This window comes from Gossypium raimondii, chromosome 12 (assembly GCF_025698545.1).
Source record: "Gossypium raimondii isolate GPD5lz chromosome 12, ASM2569854v1, whole genome shotgun sequence".
Lineage (NCBI taxonomy): Eukaryota > Viridiplantae > Streptophyta > Magnoliopsida > Malvales > Malvaceae > Gossypium > Gossypium raimondii.
In genome coordinates, this window is record NC_068576.1 from 3,379,614 (window position 1) to 3,391,545 (window position 11,932).

Sequence of the window (11,932 nt, forward strand, 5' to 3'; positions counted from 1 at the left end):
ACTCTTGAAAAGTACCAATGCGTTAAAAAAACCACAGCACAGAAGTGAGCGAGAGGAGGGAGATATTCACCCCTTCAGATATATAAGAGGAGAAACTATATCACTCGCTGTAGATCTCAAAGATTCAAATTTTCAATTAACTATGGCGCAGCCTTTTCTGAAGAAAGACGACGATCACGACGATGAAGGTAAGTTCAAATTTCTTCTTCTTCGATTCCTCTTCACTCCTTTATTTTTTTTCCCATTCATTCATTTATTTTCTCTCTCTGCTAATTTGGAAATGATTGTCCGCTTCGTGTTTAATTAATGCAAATACTAGATTTGGCAGTTTTTAGCTTCTAGATCTGTACGGTTTTGATTCTTTTCGATTGATTTAAAGATGCATTGCGTAATTTATCTAATTTCCAGGAGTTACGCTATAGTTTTAGCTGAATTTGGTTAAGTTCTAGTTGATCTGATCTATACTCTTGCTCCACTAGATTTGAATTCCAGAAAGGGCATTGTAGCTTGTTAATTTCAATTGATGCGTTTACGTTTTGTTGATTTGATGTGGATCTCACGGTTTTTATCTATTATCTAGAGTTCTGTTTGTATGGTTCTTGAGTTCTCATGGCATTTTAGGTGATCTGATAAGTATTTTATTGTTAATTTTGTAATTTTGTTTTATGAACAGTGGACTACTCTCCGTTTTTGGGGATTGAGAAGGGTGCGGTTCTTCAAGAAGCTAGGGTTTTCAATGATCCTCAGCTTGATCCTCGAAGATGCTCTCAGGTTACTGCATTTTTATCCATCTTCTTATTCTATTTGGTGTGCTTGTTTTTGCATTTTATAGTGACTGAATCTTTCTAGATGTTTCTATGTAGGTTATCACAAAGCTTCTCTATTTGTTGAATCAAGGAGAAACATTTACTAAGGTCTGTCTTTTTAATTGTGCCAGAAAGATTAAAATTTTAGTTTACAAACATTTGACCCTGTTGTATGGATTTCTACCGTAGTAAGTTTGTATGTTGAAGGAACTGCTTCATTGTCATGAAATTTTCCATTGTGAATGAGTAATGACTATTTTCTCCTGTTATTTGAACAGGTAGAAGCTACAGAAGTTTTCTTTGCTGTGACAAAGCTCTTCCAATCGAGAGATTTAGGTTTGAGGAGAATGGTCTACGTGATAATAAAGGAGCTATCTCCATCAGCAGATGAGGTATATATCTTTTGAATTTCCATGTTTCTTGAATAAAGTTTTGATTGTGCACGTATTCATGCAAATTTACATACTAATTAATTATTGTTCCTGTTGAGTATAGGTTATTATTGTCACAAGCTCTCTTATGAAGGACATGACTAGCAAGACTGATATGTATCGAGCAAATGCTATTCGTGTGCTTTGCCAGATAACAGATGGGACTCTTCTAACCCAGATTGAGCGATACTTGAAACAAGCAATCGTTGACAAAAATCCTGTTGTTGCAAGTGCAGCCTTAGTCAGTGGTATACACTTGCTTCAGGTGCTACTCTTTTCTTAGGATTTTGTATTGTTTTCATATAGTTTTTAGATTAGTCATCAAATCTCTGATGACTTGTTAACATACCATAAATATTTTTCCAGACAAATCCTGAGATTGTGAAACGATGGAGTAATGAGGTTCAAGAAGCTGTTCAATCAAGGGCAGCCCTTGTGCAGTTTCATGCTCTGGCATTGCTCCACCAGGTATGTTACATGTCTTGGTTGGAAATTATTTGCTTATGGAAACCAGTTTGGTAGATTCAGGCCCAACTGGTTGTCTGATAAGAGTCTTCCTTGAAAATAGTTTGTGGTCACAGTTTCTCTATCTTCTGATTGATTTTAGCAGTCTTGTTGATTTTGTTTTTACGGGATTTTAAGACATTGCATGCTTGGATCATTATCCAAGTTAGAACAGTATTTATAGGTTTCTGCTGCAAGTGGTAGAAAAACTGTTTGTAATAAAAGTATTCTGATGCAGTAGAACCAAGGTACTTTTGCATCCTTTCTTGTATGTTTATATGCATGGTTGGATTTGGGGGATGGTGATAATTAAATTGAACTCTCACTCTGTGAAATCGATTCACATCTGTGATGAATGTATGTGATTTCATACTTGCAGATACGACAAAACGATCGACTAGCTGTTAATAAGCTGGTTAGCAGTTTGACTAGGGGAAGTGTCCGCTCACCTTTAGCTCAATGCTTGTTGATACGTTATACTAGTCAGGTACTCACCTTCTTTAATATATCTGTCATTGTTCCAAGCTTTTTGTTCATAAACATTATGAAGTAATTGGTGAAACTGCAGGTTATTCGTGAGTCAGCTAGTAACACTCAAACAGGGGATCGTCCTTTCTATGACTTCCTTGAGGGTTGCCTGCGCCATAAGGCTGAGATGGTAATTTTTGAGGCTGCTAGAGCAATCACAGAGCTCAATGGTGTGACAAGCCGAGAACTGACACCAGCAATTACAGTTCTTCAGCTCTTTTTGAGCTCTACTAAGCCAGTGCTGAGATTTGCTGCAGTTCGTACTTTGAACAAGGTTGATTTATTTTCCTTAGTATTATGTTATGCTATTATACAGACATCTATGTTGTTGGTTCTACGAAAATGCAAACCGAACACTCTAGTGAAGGGGCTGAGATGGTTTCTTCTGCAAATTTCAGAAGTTCAACGCACTTATGGAGCCTGTTGGAAATTTGTTGCTATATTGTCTATAAAGCATATACACACGTTTCGATCATAAATGATTGTTGTTTCTTTCTAGGTCGAGTGCATGCATTTTGTGTGCATTTTGATTTCTGACTATGTGACTAAATTTCTTCAGGTTGCAATGACTCATCCCATTGCTGTCACTAACTGCAATATTGACATGGAGAGTTTAATTTCTGACCAAAATAGAAGCATTGCCACACTTGCAATCACTACCCTTCTCAAAACTGGAAATGAGTCTAGTGTGGATCGCCTAATGAAGCAGATAACTACCTTTATGTCGGATATTGCTGATGAGTTCAAAATTGTTGTCATTGAAGCCATAAGATCATTATGCTTAAAGTTCCCATTGAAGCACAGATCTTTGTAAGGGATACTTGGCTCTGTATTATTGGTCAGTAGGCTTTACTAGATATTTCTTTTCTAGTGCCTTGAGTTCTCTTTATCCTCATTTGTCTTCAGGATGAACTTCTTAAGCAATATTCTTAGGGAAGAAGGTGGGTTTGAGTATAAAAAGGCCATTGTAGATTCAATTGTGATTCTCATCAGAGATATACCTGAAGCAAAGGAGAGTGGATTGCTCCATTTGTGTGAGTTCATTGAAGATTGTGAATTCACATATCTTTCCACACAGGTAGCATTTTCATCTATTACTTTTCATTATCTCTGTCATGCTCTTTATGCTTTTTGTTCCCATTTTCTCCCATCTATGACTTATATTAAAATTTTCTCAACACTGTATCATAGATACTTCATTTTCTGGGGATTGAAGGCCCAAAAACCTCAGATCCAAGTAAATATATACGATATATTTATAACCGCGTACATCTTGAGAATGCTACTGTCCGGGCTGGTGCAGTCAGCACCCTTGCAAAATTTGGTGCTATGGTTGATTCATTGAAGGTGTGAAATCTTAATTTTTCTCTTTTGCATTTCTGTAGTAAACTTAACCTGTGACTTATTGGCCATGCATTCTTTTGCAGCCTCGCATATTTATTCTCTTAAGACGATGTCTCTTTGACACTGATGATGAGGTGAGTCTAATAATCCCCTTTTTTTACTGTTTTCACTTGTAGTTTTTGTTTGTATTTGGACAGATTTAGTATATGCGGATGCATGCATTATTTTCCTTGCCTTTGTTATTGATGCATGCTTAATTCCAGCTTTAGGAAGTCAAATTTGATGCCTTTTCCTTCATATTCAAACAATCTGAGCATTTTAAACTTTTTCTATAGGTTCGTGACAGGGCTACACTATATCTTAATACACTTGGCGCCGATGGTGCGGTTGAAGATATGAAGGAGTTTCTCTTTGGCTCCCTAGATATCCCTCTAGTGAACCTCGAGAGAAGTCTAAAAAATTATGTAAGTTTCTAAATTTCTGTTACACTTATTTCTTCTTTTCTGATCATCTCACGTGTTTTTAATTTGGTTGTTTGGGTGTAGGAGCCATCTGAAGAGTCTTTTGACATTAATTCTGTACCAAAGGAGGTCAAGATTCAGCCACTTGCTGAGAAGAAAGCTCCTGGTAAAAAGCCAACTGGTCTTGGTGGTCCTCCTCCTGGCCCCCCCTCAACTATTGATGCTTATGAGAAGCTTCTTTCATCAATTCCCGAGTTCGCAAACTTTGGCAAACTTTTCAAGGTACTTCATTTGACTTTGACTTGTGTTCCATGTGTATAGTGTTTTAGGCATTATTTTAAACTTACATTGTTTCTAATTCTTATTGGCCAGTCCTCTGCACCTGTGGAGCTGACAGAAGCAGAAACAGAATATGCAGTTAATGTTGTCAAACATATTTTTGATGGCCATGTTGTGTTTCAGTACAACTGCACCAATACTATTCCAGAGCAATTATTGGAGAATGTAAATGATCAAATTACACAAAGCATCTATAAATTACTCAAAACCTATGATAGACTCTATGTTGAGATCTTAATCTGCTCGTTTCCAGGTCACTGTTATTGTGGATGCTTCAGAGGCTGAGGAATTTGCTGAAGTAGCTTCAAAGCCTTTAAGATCACTTCCATATGATTCACCTGGACAGACTTTTGTGGCATTTGAGAAGCCAGAGGGGGTCCCAGCTGTTGGAAAATTCTCAAATATGCTGAGGTTCATTGTAAAAGAGGTATGACTTCTTTCCCTTTCTGGCTTTGGCAGAATTTATGGCCTTCAATAATGTTCCTTTATTTGGATTGTTTCGTGGCCATGCATCAGCTTTGAATTTGTTCTGAATGACAACCCATTTTGTGAAGCCTACACATTTAAAGTGGTTCTGAATGATCACACATCTGTGAAGAAACCTTCTGTGCATATATCTATCTATATAGCCTTTTGGCATGAATTGAAGGAGTTTGTTTTCCATGTGTCATGCTCGCACTGATATTCTTCTAGGTTGATCCAAGTACTGGTGAGGCTGAGGATGATGGAGTAGAGGATGAGTACCAACTAGAGGAGCTTGAAGTTGTTGCCGCTGATTACATGTTGAAAGTGGGTGTCTCAAATTTCAGGAATGCATGGGAAAGCATGGGTCCAGACTGTGAGCGTGTAGATGAATACGACCTTGGCCCAAGGGAAAACCTGGCTGAAGCTGTTAATGCCGTCATAAATCTTCTTGGCATGCAACCCTGTGAGGTAACTGCACTGTGTTTTTCTGCTATATGCTGTTGAAGGATATGCAGTGTGTTTTACCTTGATTACCTTACATTGCACAGTCAAGTTTCCGCTCTAATTTTATGATTTTCTTGTTGGTGTGGGGAGTCTAGGGGACGGAGGTTGTACCGAGCAATTCAAGGTCACACACATGTCTACTATCAGGAGTATACATAGGGAATGTGAAGGTGCTAGTGCGATTGCAATTTGGAATTGACGGTCCAAAGGATGTAGCTATGAAGCTTGCTGTTAGATCTGAGGACGAAGCTGTTAGTGATGCCATTCATGAGATTGTAGCTAGCGGCTAGGTAGGTTGTCCATTTTTTGTTTGTTTGTACTTTTTTTAATTAATTTTTTTTGCATATAGTCCGGCTTTTATACTATTTGTGGCTTTATATGAGACACGGGAGGCTTATGGCTACACAACACGTTAAAAATGAAAAATATAAGCTAGTAGGAAGGATTGATTGCTTCTTAATCTTGGTTTTCACTTGCATTTACCAGGTCGCTATATGTCAATCTTGCATTAATACTCTATGATGCGAGTGACGCTCATGGGAAGGATTTTACTGTTCTATTTTTTAGGTATAGATTTTCTTATATGGGATTAAGAATAGGATACATCATAATTCTATGTCATGAATTTTGAAGTGCGGCTTTTTTTCTTTTTGGTCTTGTTTTAAGGAACGTTCGGTAAATTTGAAATCACCCGGGAGTATTCATTGGAAAATGTGATTTCAAAAAAAGTCGGCGTTATTTTATTTTTTTATTTTTTTAAAGACTAGTTTATAAAAGAACCGACATTTTTTCTAATGCTAGTTGTGACCTGTTAAAATTCTGCTTCTAATCGATTCCTTGGGATGATAAGTGAATACAGGAAATTATATGGGGGTGAAATTGATTATTGAAAACGATTTTGCAAGAGTTGCGGTTTCTACTTTCTAGGCGATAGCTGTTATACGTGTTAGATATTATCACAACCTAGAAGGGGTTGTTTATAAATTATTTATAACTTTCAGTTAATTCATAATAAATTACTTCAAAATTTATTAACTAATATAGTTTTTTATTTTTATATATTGTGCTATTCAAAATTTTACTTTTATTTGTATTCTAAAATATATCTATGTATCAAGATTTTGACTAGGTGTCACTTTTGAATTGGGTTTCACCTTATTAAATTATTTGATTATTATTTTAACAAAATAATAAATATTTTAGGTATTTGTATCTTATATAAAATTCAGAAAATAAATGCATATAATGAAATTCAAACTTAATAATTAAATTATTAAGTTGACTCTAATTTATCATTTAAAGCACAACCATATTTGGCTTTTATGTTTAACTTTTCTAAATTTACTACATAATTATTTTCACCAACTTTAAAATAAATTGTACGAAAAGAAATCCAAAATCATTGTGAATAATTGGATTGGATGAAAGTTCAAGACCTTTTTATTTTGGGTTCGTTTTGCCTTTTTTTTAAAAAATTCATTATTTTTCTTTTTAGTTTGAAATCCATTCACTTTTACTAATTTTTAATCTTATAAAAATCTAACAAATAAGCAAGTTCCACAATGGCTTTCGTTAACTAAGGAGCTGAATTGATGAAGTTTTACAATGTCAAATATTTAAGGTCCAAGGCTCACAGGCAATAGCTTGTCGCCAAGCCAGCCCTATTCGACCAAGGCAAAGTCGGCTAAGGGGTTTCTTAGCCCCTCAGTAGCTGATTAGTGTACTACTTGTACAAGGATTCTTGTGTTTTCATTATTTTTAAATCTCGAATTAATCTTAAACTCTTCAATATGTTTTCTTCATAAATATAGAGGTTGGCTGGCCATTCCAGACGCATAAACACCTTAAGAGAAACTCTTTTATAGAAAGATTTATTTTGTGCAATTTTTTTGTACTTAAAAATAATTTAAAATTTTCTAAGTTTTAAATTCTATATTTAAGTAGTGATTGTACTTGTTGCTAATCAAAGCAATTATAATATGAGATCTATAATTTTGAGGTGGTGGCCAACTAGAAGAGAAGCAAAATTGAAAAACCTAGAGATCTATCGGTTACCTTGTGTTCATAGTTTTAGTTTGGGGTCCACTTCTCAAATATTGAGTTCGAGAATAGTGAAGAAAAATATTTGGTAAAAAGTTTGGATTAATCAAAATTCAAATTGAATTAATCAGAAAGTCTGAAGACTATTCTAAAGGTCAAAATATAATTTTATCATATATTAATTTATGATTTCATCATTTTCAAAAAGAACTAAATAATTTCTTTTTTTATTTTAGGGGTCAAGGAGCAACTTTATCATATATAAATTTATAATTTGATATTTAAAGGGACTGAAATGTAATTTGGGGGTAGTCCATTCACCCTTGTCATTTACCTATAAGCGGCAAGCTTGGTTCATCAATTTAATTCAAGAAATTGGAGGATTCAAAAATAAATAGAAGATCTTTTTAACATTGAATGAACGAGGAGGTTAATTATATGAGCCAATTTCGTAAGTCCAGAATTTCAAATTTATTATTGTATTTTAAATTTTAAAGGGGTGATGAGATCATACCTAAAGTGCATTTAAATTAAAATTTCAAAATCCTTATTTTGAAGTTATTTATAATTTTAATAAATAAATCAGACGGCCGGCAGGCCTTCGGCAATAAGCATTCGCTTGTGTCTTTGATTCAACATGTTTTCGGTTCCTTCACATCATACTCAACAATGACTGTTTATCCAAAAATGATGTAACACGACCCAACCATCTCAACCTCATTTTCACATGGCTATATTTTAAATTTCTTCAAAACTGACTCATATCAGACTAACTATCTTAAATCTAACTCTTTTTTTTAATAAAATCAACATAAAATTCAATTTTATATAATATAATGTTCTAACTTCTGATACCAATTTTGAACACCCCCTTAACCTAAGATATCAGGCTTTTTTTTTTTTGTGACAGAGACAATATCATGCTTTTCATCCATGTAGGAATGGAGAGGATCGATGCACTTAAACAGACTGGTATAATCTATAATATCAAATATTAAAAATGGCAACTACATATTTACAAGGCTCCTTGACTTCTAAAACGCTGCAGTGTATCAACAACAATGTAAGAAAGATTATATATATGTATATGCGTATGCACATCCCAGGTGTGTAAGATCTTTTCATATAAAACTTATTCTACAACATAAGCTGACCTCAGGAACCATCAATCGTAATGCCTTTTAACAAACAATAACTTATCTCCATCTTGATTTCTCTATGTCAACATTGTCGAAACGCTTCGGATGACCAGCTTTCGGCACAGAGGGTGGAACAGTATCTCTCTCCCGTGCCTGTCGGTGCTCCTGCAGACAAAATAAAAGGAACAGGTAACTAACTAAAAACAGCTGAAAGCAGGGGAAAACAAACCGGGATCTCATGTCCAAAGGTAATAGACAATTAGATTACTACATCAGCCTGTTTAAAGGTTTTTATAAACATGTCAGCCATCAGCAACTGTTGGCCACTGGCACACCTGATGTCCCTAAATGCTCGGTGTGCATAAAATTCAGCATGAAATCATTCACTCAGTGTAATAAAAAGGTATCATATATTAAGGACTCAGTATGTTTTCAGAATTTCAGTACTCAGGGATGAATTATACAAGGTTGTGAAGAAAGCATGCGACAGGACTTACAGTGCGGAAAGGAAAATCATCTGCCTCAAGCATATGAACAATCTGCCCCATTTTTGGGCGCTTATTGGCATCCATATCTATACAGCGGAGACAAACAAGCAATGCTCGTTTCAAAGCTCTAGGTGAGGGTTGAACTTCAATCAATGGGTCCACAATCTCTTCTCCATGACGACTCGCTACCATACCTTTGAACCAATCAACTAAGTTCATCTGAAATACATCAGACAAAGATGGTGTTATTGCGGTGTTTTAGTGGTATTATTGCAGGAGAAACACTCTTACCTCTCCAGGTGGCCTAGAATAATCAATTGGGCTTCTCCCTGTAATTATCTCCATGAGTAGAACTCCAAAACTATAGACATCACTTCCCTCGTTAAGCATACCTGTGCTTGCATATTCCGGAGATACATAACTGCAAAGAAAACCCAATATACAACACAATAAGAACCAATGGAGTAGGGTATGAATATGTTCCCATCTGCAAAAATATAGACAAAAAGAGAACAAACCCGAATGTTCCCATAACACGAGTCGTCACATAGCTAGCTTCAGATCCTAAGAGCTTGGCTAGTCCAAAATCTGATACTTTTGGGTTCCACTTTTTGTCAAGAAGAATATTACTCGATTTTACATCCCGATGGACAACTTTAGGTTCCAGCCCTTCATGTAAATAGGCTAACCTGCAAAGTAAGTAATAACATAATAATTAGTGGAGGGTAAACCTGAAAAAGGATGCAAGTACGACAAAAGCTAGATGCCACTTTGAGATTAGAGACTAATGAAAGTTTACAATATGAAGATACAAAATCAGGGCATAGGAGGTTTTGATGAAACCTATCCTGCTCTTAAGCCGATACATGTATTATTAATTTTTCAACTTTTAGCTTCTTTTTCTTCTCAATCAATATGATACTAAGCATAAAAAGATTTCTAAGCAGACACAAAGGACGCGAGTAATGCCACATAAGATGATATCCAACTGCGCATGTAAGAGTTTTTATTTTTCCAGGCAGATGCAATATAAATAATGTTTCATGAGCCTGGGCAAGGTAAAAAAAAGGAGGTAACTCCGAACCCTTTTGCCGTTCCTATCGCAATCTTCATTCTTATATCCCAGGTAAGCGGACTAACAGGACCTACATCGCCATGTAACCACTGCTCCAAGTTCCCATTGTCGACGTATTCATACACAAGCATCCTGAAGAAATAGTAATTTAGTATTTTTCAGTTCATTTTCACTTAAAGATACAAAGGTTTGTCTATGTCAATTTGCATATAAAAAATTTACCTTCGAGCACCTTCAGCGCAGTACCCAACTAATCCTACCAAGTTCTTATGCCTCACTTTGCCAATGGCTTCAACTTCTACGGTGAACTCCTTTTCTGCTTGGCCCCTGTTAACAATGCAACAGCGATAAACAAATCTTATATTATTTACCGTTTCCTAGTCAACATTAAAAGAAATGAGAGGCAAAGTAAAAGCAAAGAAAGCGAAAAAACAGTTTGATTATTTTATTTTAAAGCAATAAAGAACAAAGTAGCCATTTCTTTTTTTACTTTTCCTAATACTGCGCCACGCAACAAAGAGATGTAGTTAATTTTACTTAACAATTTTAAAAAGTAGATTGAAAGAGGTAGATTAAAGTCAAAACAGCAATTTAAAAAATCAGAAGCATGATCTTTTAACAGTCTGTCTTGGATCTAGAAGGTATAAAAAAATTTAAAAAAACTAAATAAAAAAAGAATAAACAAGATAATGAGTTTTCCAGGAAACTGCTTTTGTCTTTTCCCCAGAAACAAACAGAGGGAAGAATAACTTAAGGAAGCTCTTTTTACGTACTTGTTATTAAGCAGATTTTTTACAGCAACGACCGAACCATCTTGCAAAATGCCTTTGAAAACGATACCGTAACCACCTTCACCGATCACATTCTCTTCGGCGAATCCACGAGTCGCCATCTCCAGCTCCCTCATGCTATACCATCGACCCCACCCGATATTCTGAGCATCCCCTGACACGTCACTAGCTCCGGAGGCATCGTCGACGACACCTTCGTTACTCTTCTTGGGAACCAGGATTCCGATCTTGCCCTCGTCTCTAAAGCAATCGGCATGTTGATCCAACGCCTTGATCTCCACAATCTCTTTGGAGACCAACGGAATCAGACCTGAGCTATGCTTCACTTTCCGTTTCCGGGCATTTCTGTTTAAACGGCAACAGAGGAAGATCGTAAAAGAGAATAGAAGAAGAAAAAAGGCCAGGAAGATTGAGATTACTAAGTAGAGCTTAAGGTTGAACAGGGGCGTTTTGTATGAAAGAATGTGAGATATAGAGTGGTTATTGTTGCCATCATCGGTTTCGCCGGTGACTGGCATTGGTTCCGGCGAGGGATAGAATTTTCTCGGGAAAGTTGAAGGAAATGTTTGCAGAAATAGAGATCAGATAGAAGGGAAAAGTTAGGGAACTAAGGGGTTTTTGTGCTTTAAAGAGAAATGAAAGGAAAAAAAACACACACACACACACACACACAGAGGAGTTTTCAAGCTTCAACGGATAAAAAGAAAAACAAAAGAAAAAGGGAAAGAGTGAAGTAGACATGAGAGATGTTGAGGTGTAACCAAATTGGGTTTGCGTATGCGGGTTTATTACGGTAATGCCACTGTAGACTTTCTATCTATTTACTTCTAATTGACTGGAAATGGCATCGAACGCCTAAAGTTCCAGAATTAAAATTATTATTATTATATTTTTATTTTTATAAAGTAGTAAATATTAATACAAGTGTATTTTTATTTTTTCATATTTTCTTAGTAAAATAATAGGTTAAATTTTACTATTAGTCTCTGTACTTTACAAAAAGTTATGGATTTAATC

At 35.7% G+C, this 11,932-nt stretch overlaps 2 protein-coding genes across 2 annotated transcripts; one reads left to right on the forward strand and one right to left on the reverse strand.

The window, feature by feature from the left end:
- Nucleotides 1–6,177, forward strand: LOC105762851 (coatomer subunit gamma). Its single transcript, XM_012580790.2, has 19 exons — nt 1–188; nt 674–771; nt 864–914; nt 1,085–1,198; nt 1,302–1,502; nt 1,604–1,705; nt 2,121–2,228; nt 2,310–2,543; nt 2,829–3,079; nt 3,176–3,347; nt 3,461–3,616; nt 3,697–3,747; nt 3,949–4,077; nt 4,159–4,356; nt 4,447–4,578; nt 4,667–4,840; nt 5,107–5,346; nt 5,478–5,672; nt 5,869–6,177. The coding sequence occupies exons 1-18, from the start codon at nt 143–145 to the stop codon at nt 5,670–5,672; spliced, it is 2,652 nt and encodes an 883-aa protein (XP_012436244.1). The 5' UTR covers nt 1–142; the 3' UTR covers nt 5,869–6,177.
- A 2,200-nt stretch (nt 6,178–8,377) lies between these two features.
- Nucleotides 8,378–11,617, reverse strand: LOC105762856 (probable receptor-like serine/threonine-protein kinase At4g34500). Its single transcript, XM_012580795.2, has 7 exons — nt 10,898–11,617; nt 10,347–10,451; nt 10,134–10,256; nt 9,568–9,738; nt 9,341–9,470; nt 9,059–9,268; nt 8,378–8,726 (listed from the first exon to the last, which is right to left on the reverse strand). The coding sequence occupies exons 1-7, from the start codon at nt 11,431–11,433 to the stop codon at nt 8,619–8,621; spliced, it is 1,383 nt and encodes a 460-aa protein (XP_012436249.1). The 5' UTR covers nt 11,434–11,617; the 3' UTR covers nt 8,378–8,618.
- Between the last annotated feature and the right edge of the window lie 315 nt (nt 11,618–11,932).

Excerpts from the sequence above, each read along its gene's own strand:
- LOC105762856 (XM_012580795.2), bottom strand. The coding sequence starts at position 11,433 with ATGCCAGTCACCGGCGAAACCGATGATGGCAACAATAACCACTCTATA. Across the intron at positions 9,471-9,567 it reads CGTGTTATGGGAACATTCGG|TTATGTATCTCCGGAATATG; the intron begins GTTTGTTCTCTT and ends TTTTCTTTGCAG. Across the intron at positions 9,269-9,340 it reads ATTCTAGGCCACCTGGAGAG|ATGAACTTAGTTGATTGGTT; the intron begins GTAAGAGTGTTT and ends GATGTATTTCAG.
- LOC105762851 (XM_012580790.2), top strand. The coding sequence starts at position 143 with ATGGCGCAGCCTTTTCTGAAGAAAGACGACGATCACGACGATGAAG. Across the intron at positions 915-1,084 it reads AAGGAGAAACATTTACTAAG|GTAGAAGCTACAGAAGTTTT; the intron begins GTCTGTCTTTTT and ends TTATTTGAACAG. Across the intron at positions 3,617-3,696 it reads CTATGGTTGATTCATTGAAG|CCTCGCATATTTATTCTCTT; the intron begins GTGTGAAATCTT and ends ATTCTTTTGCAG.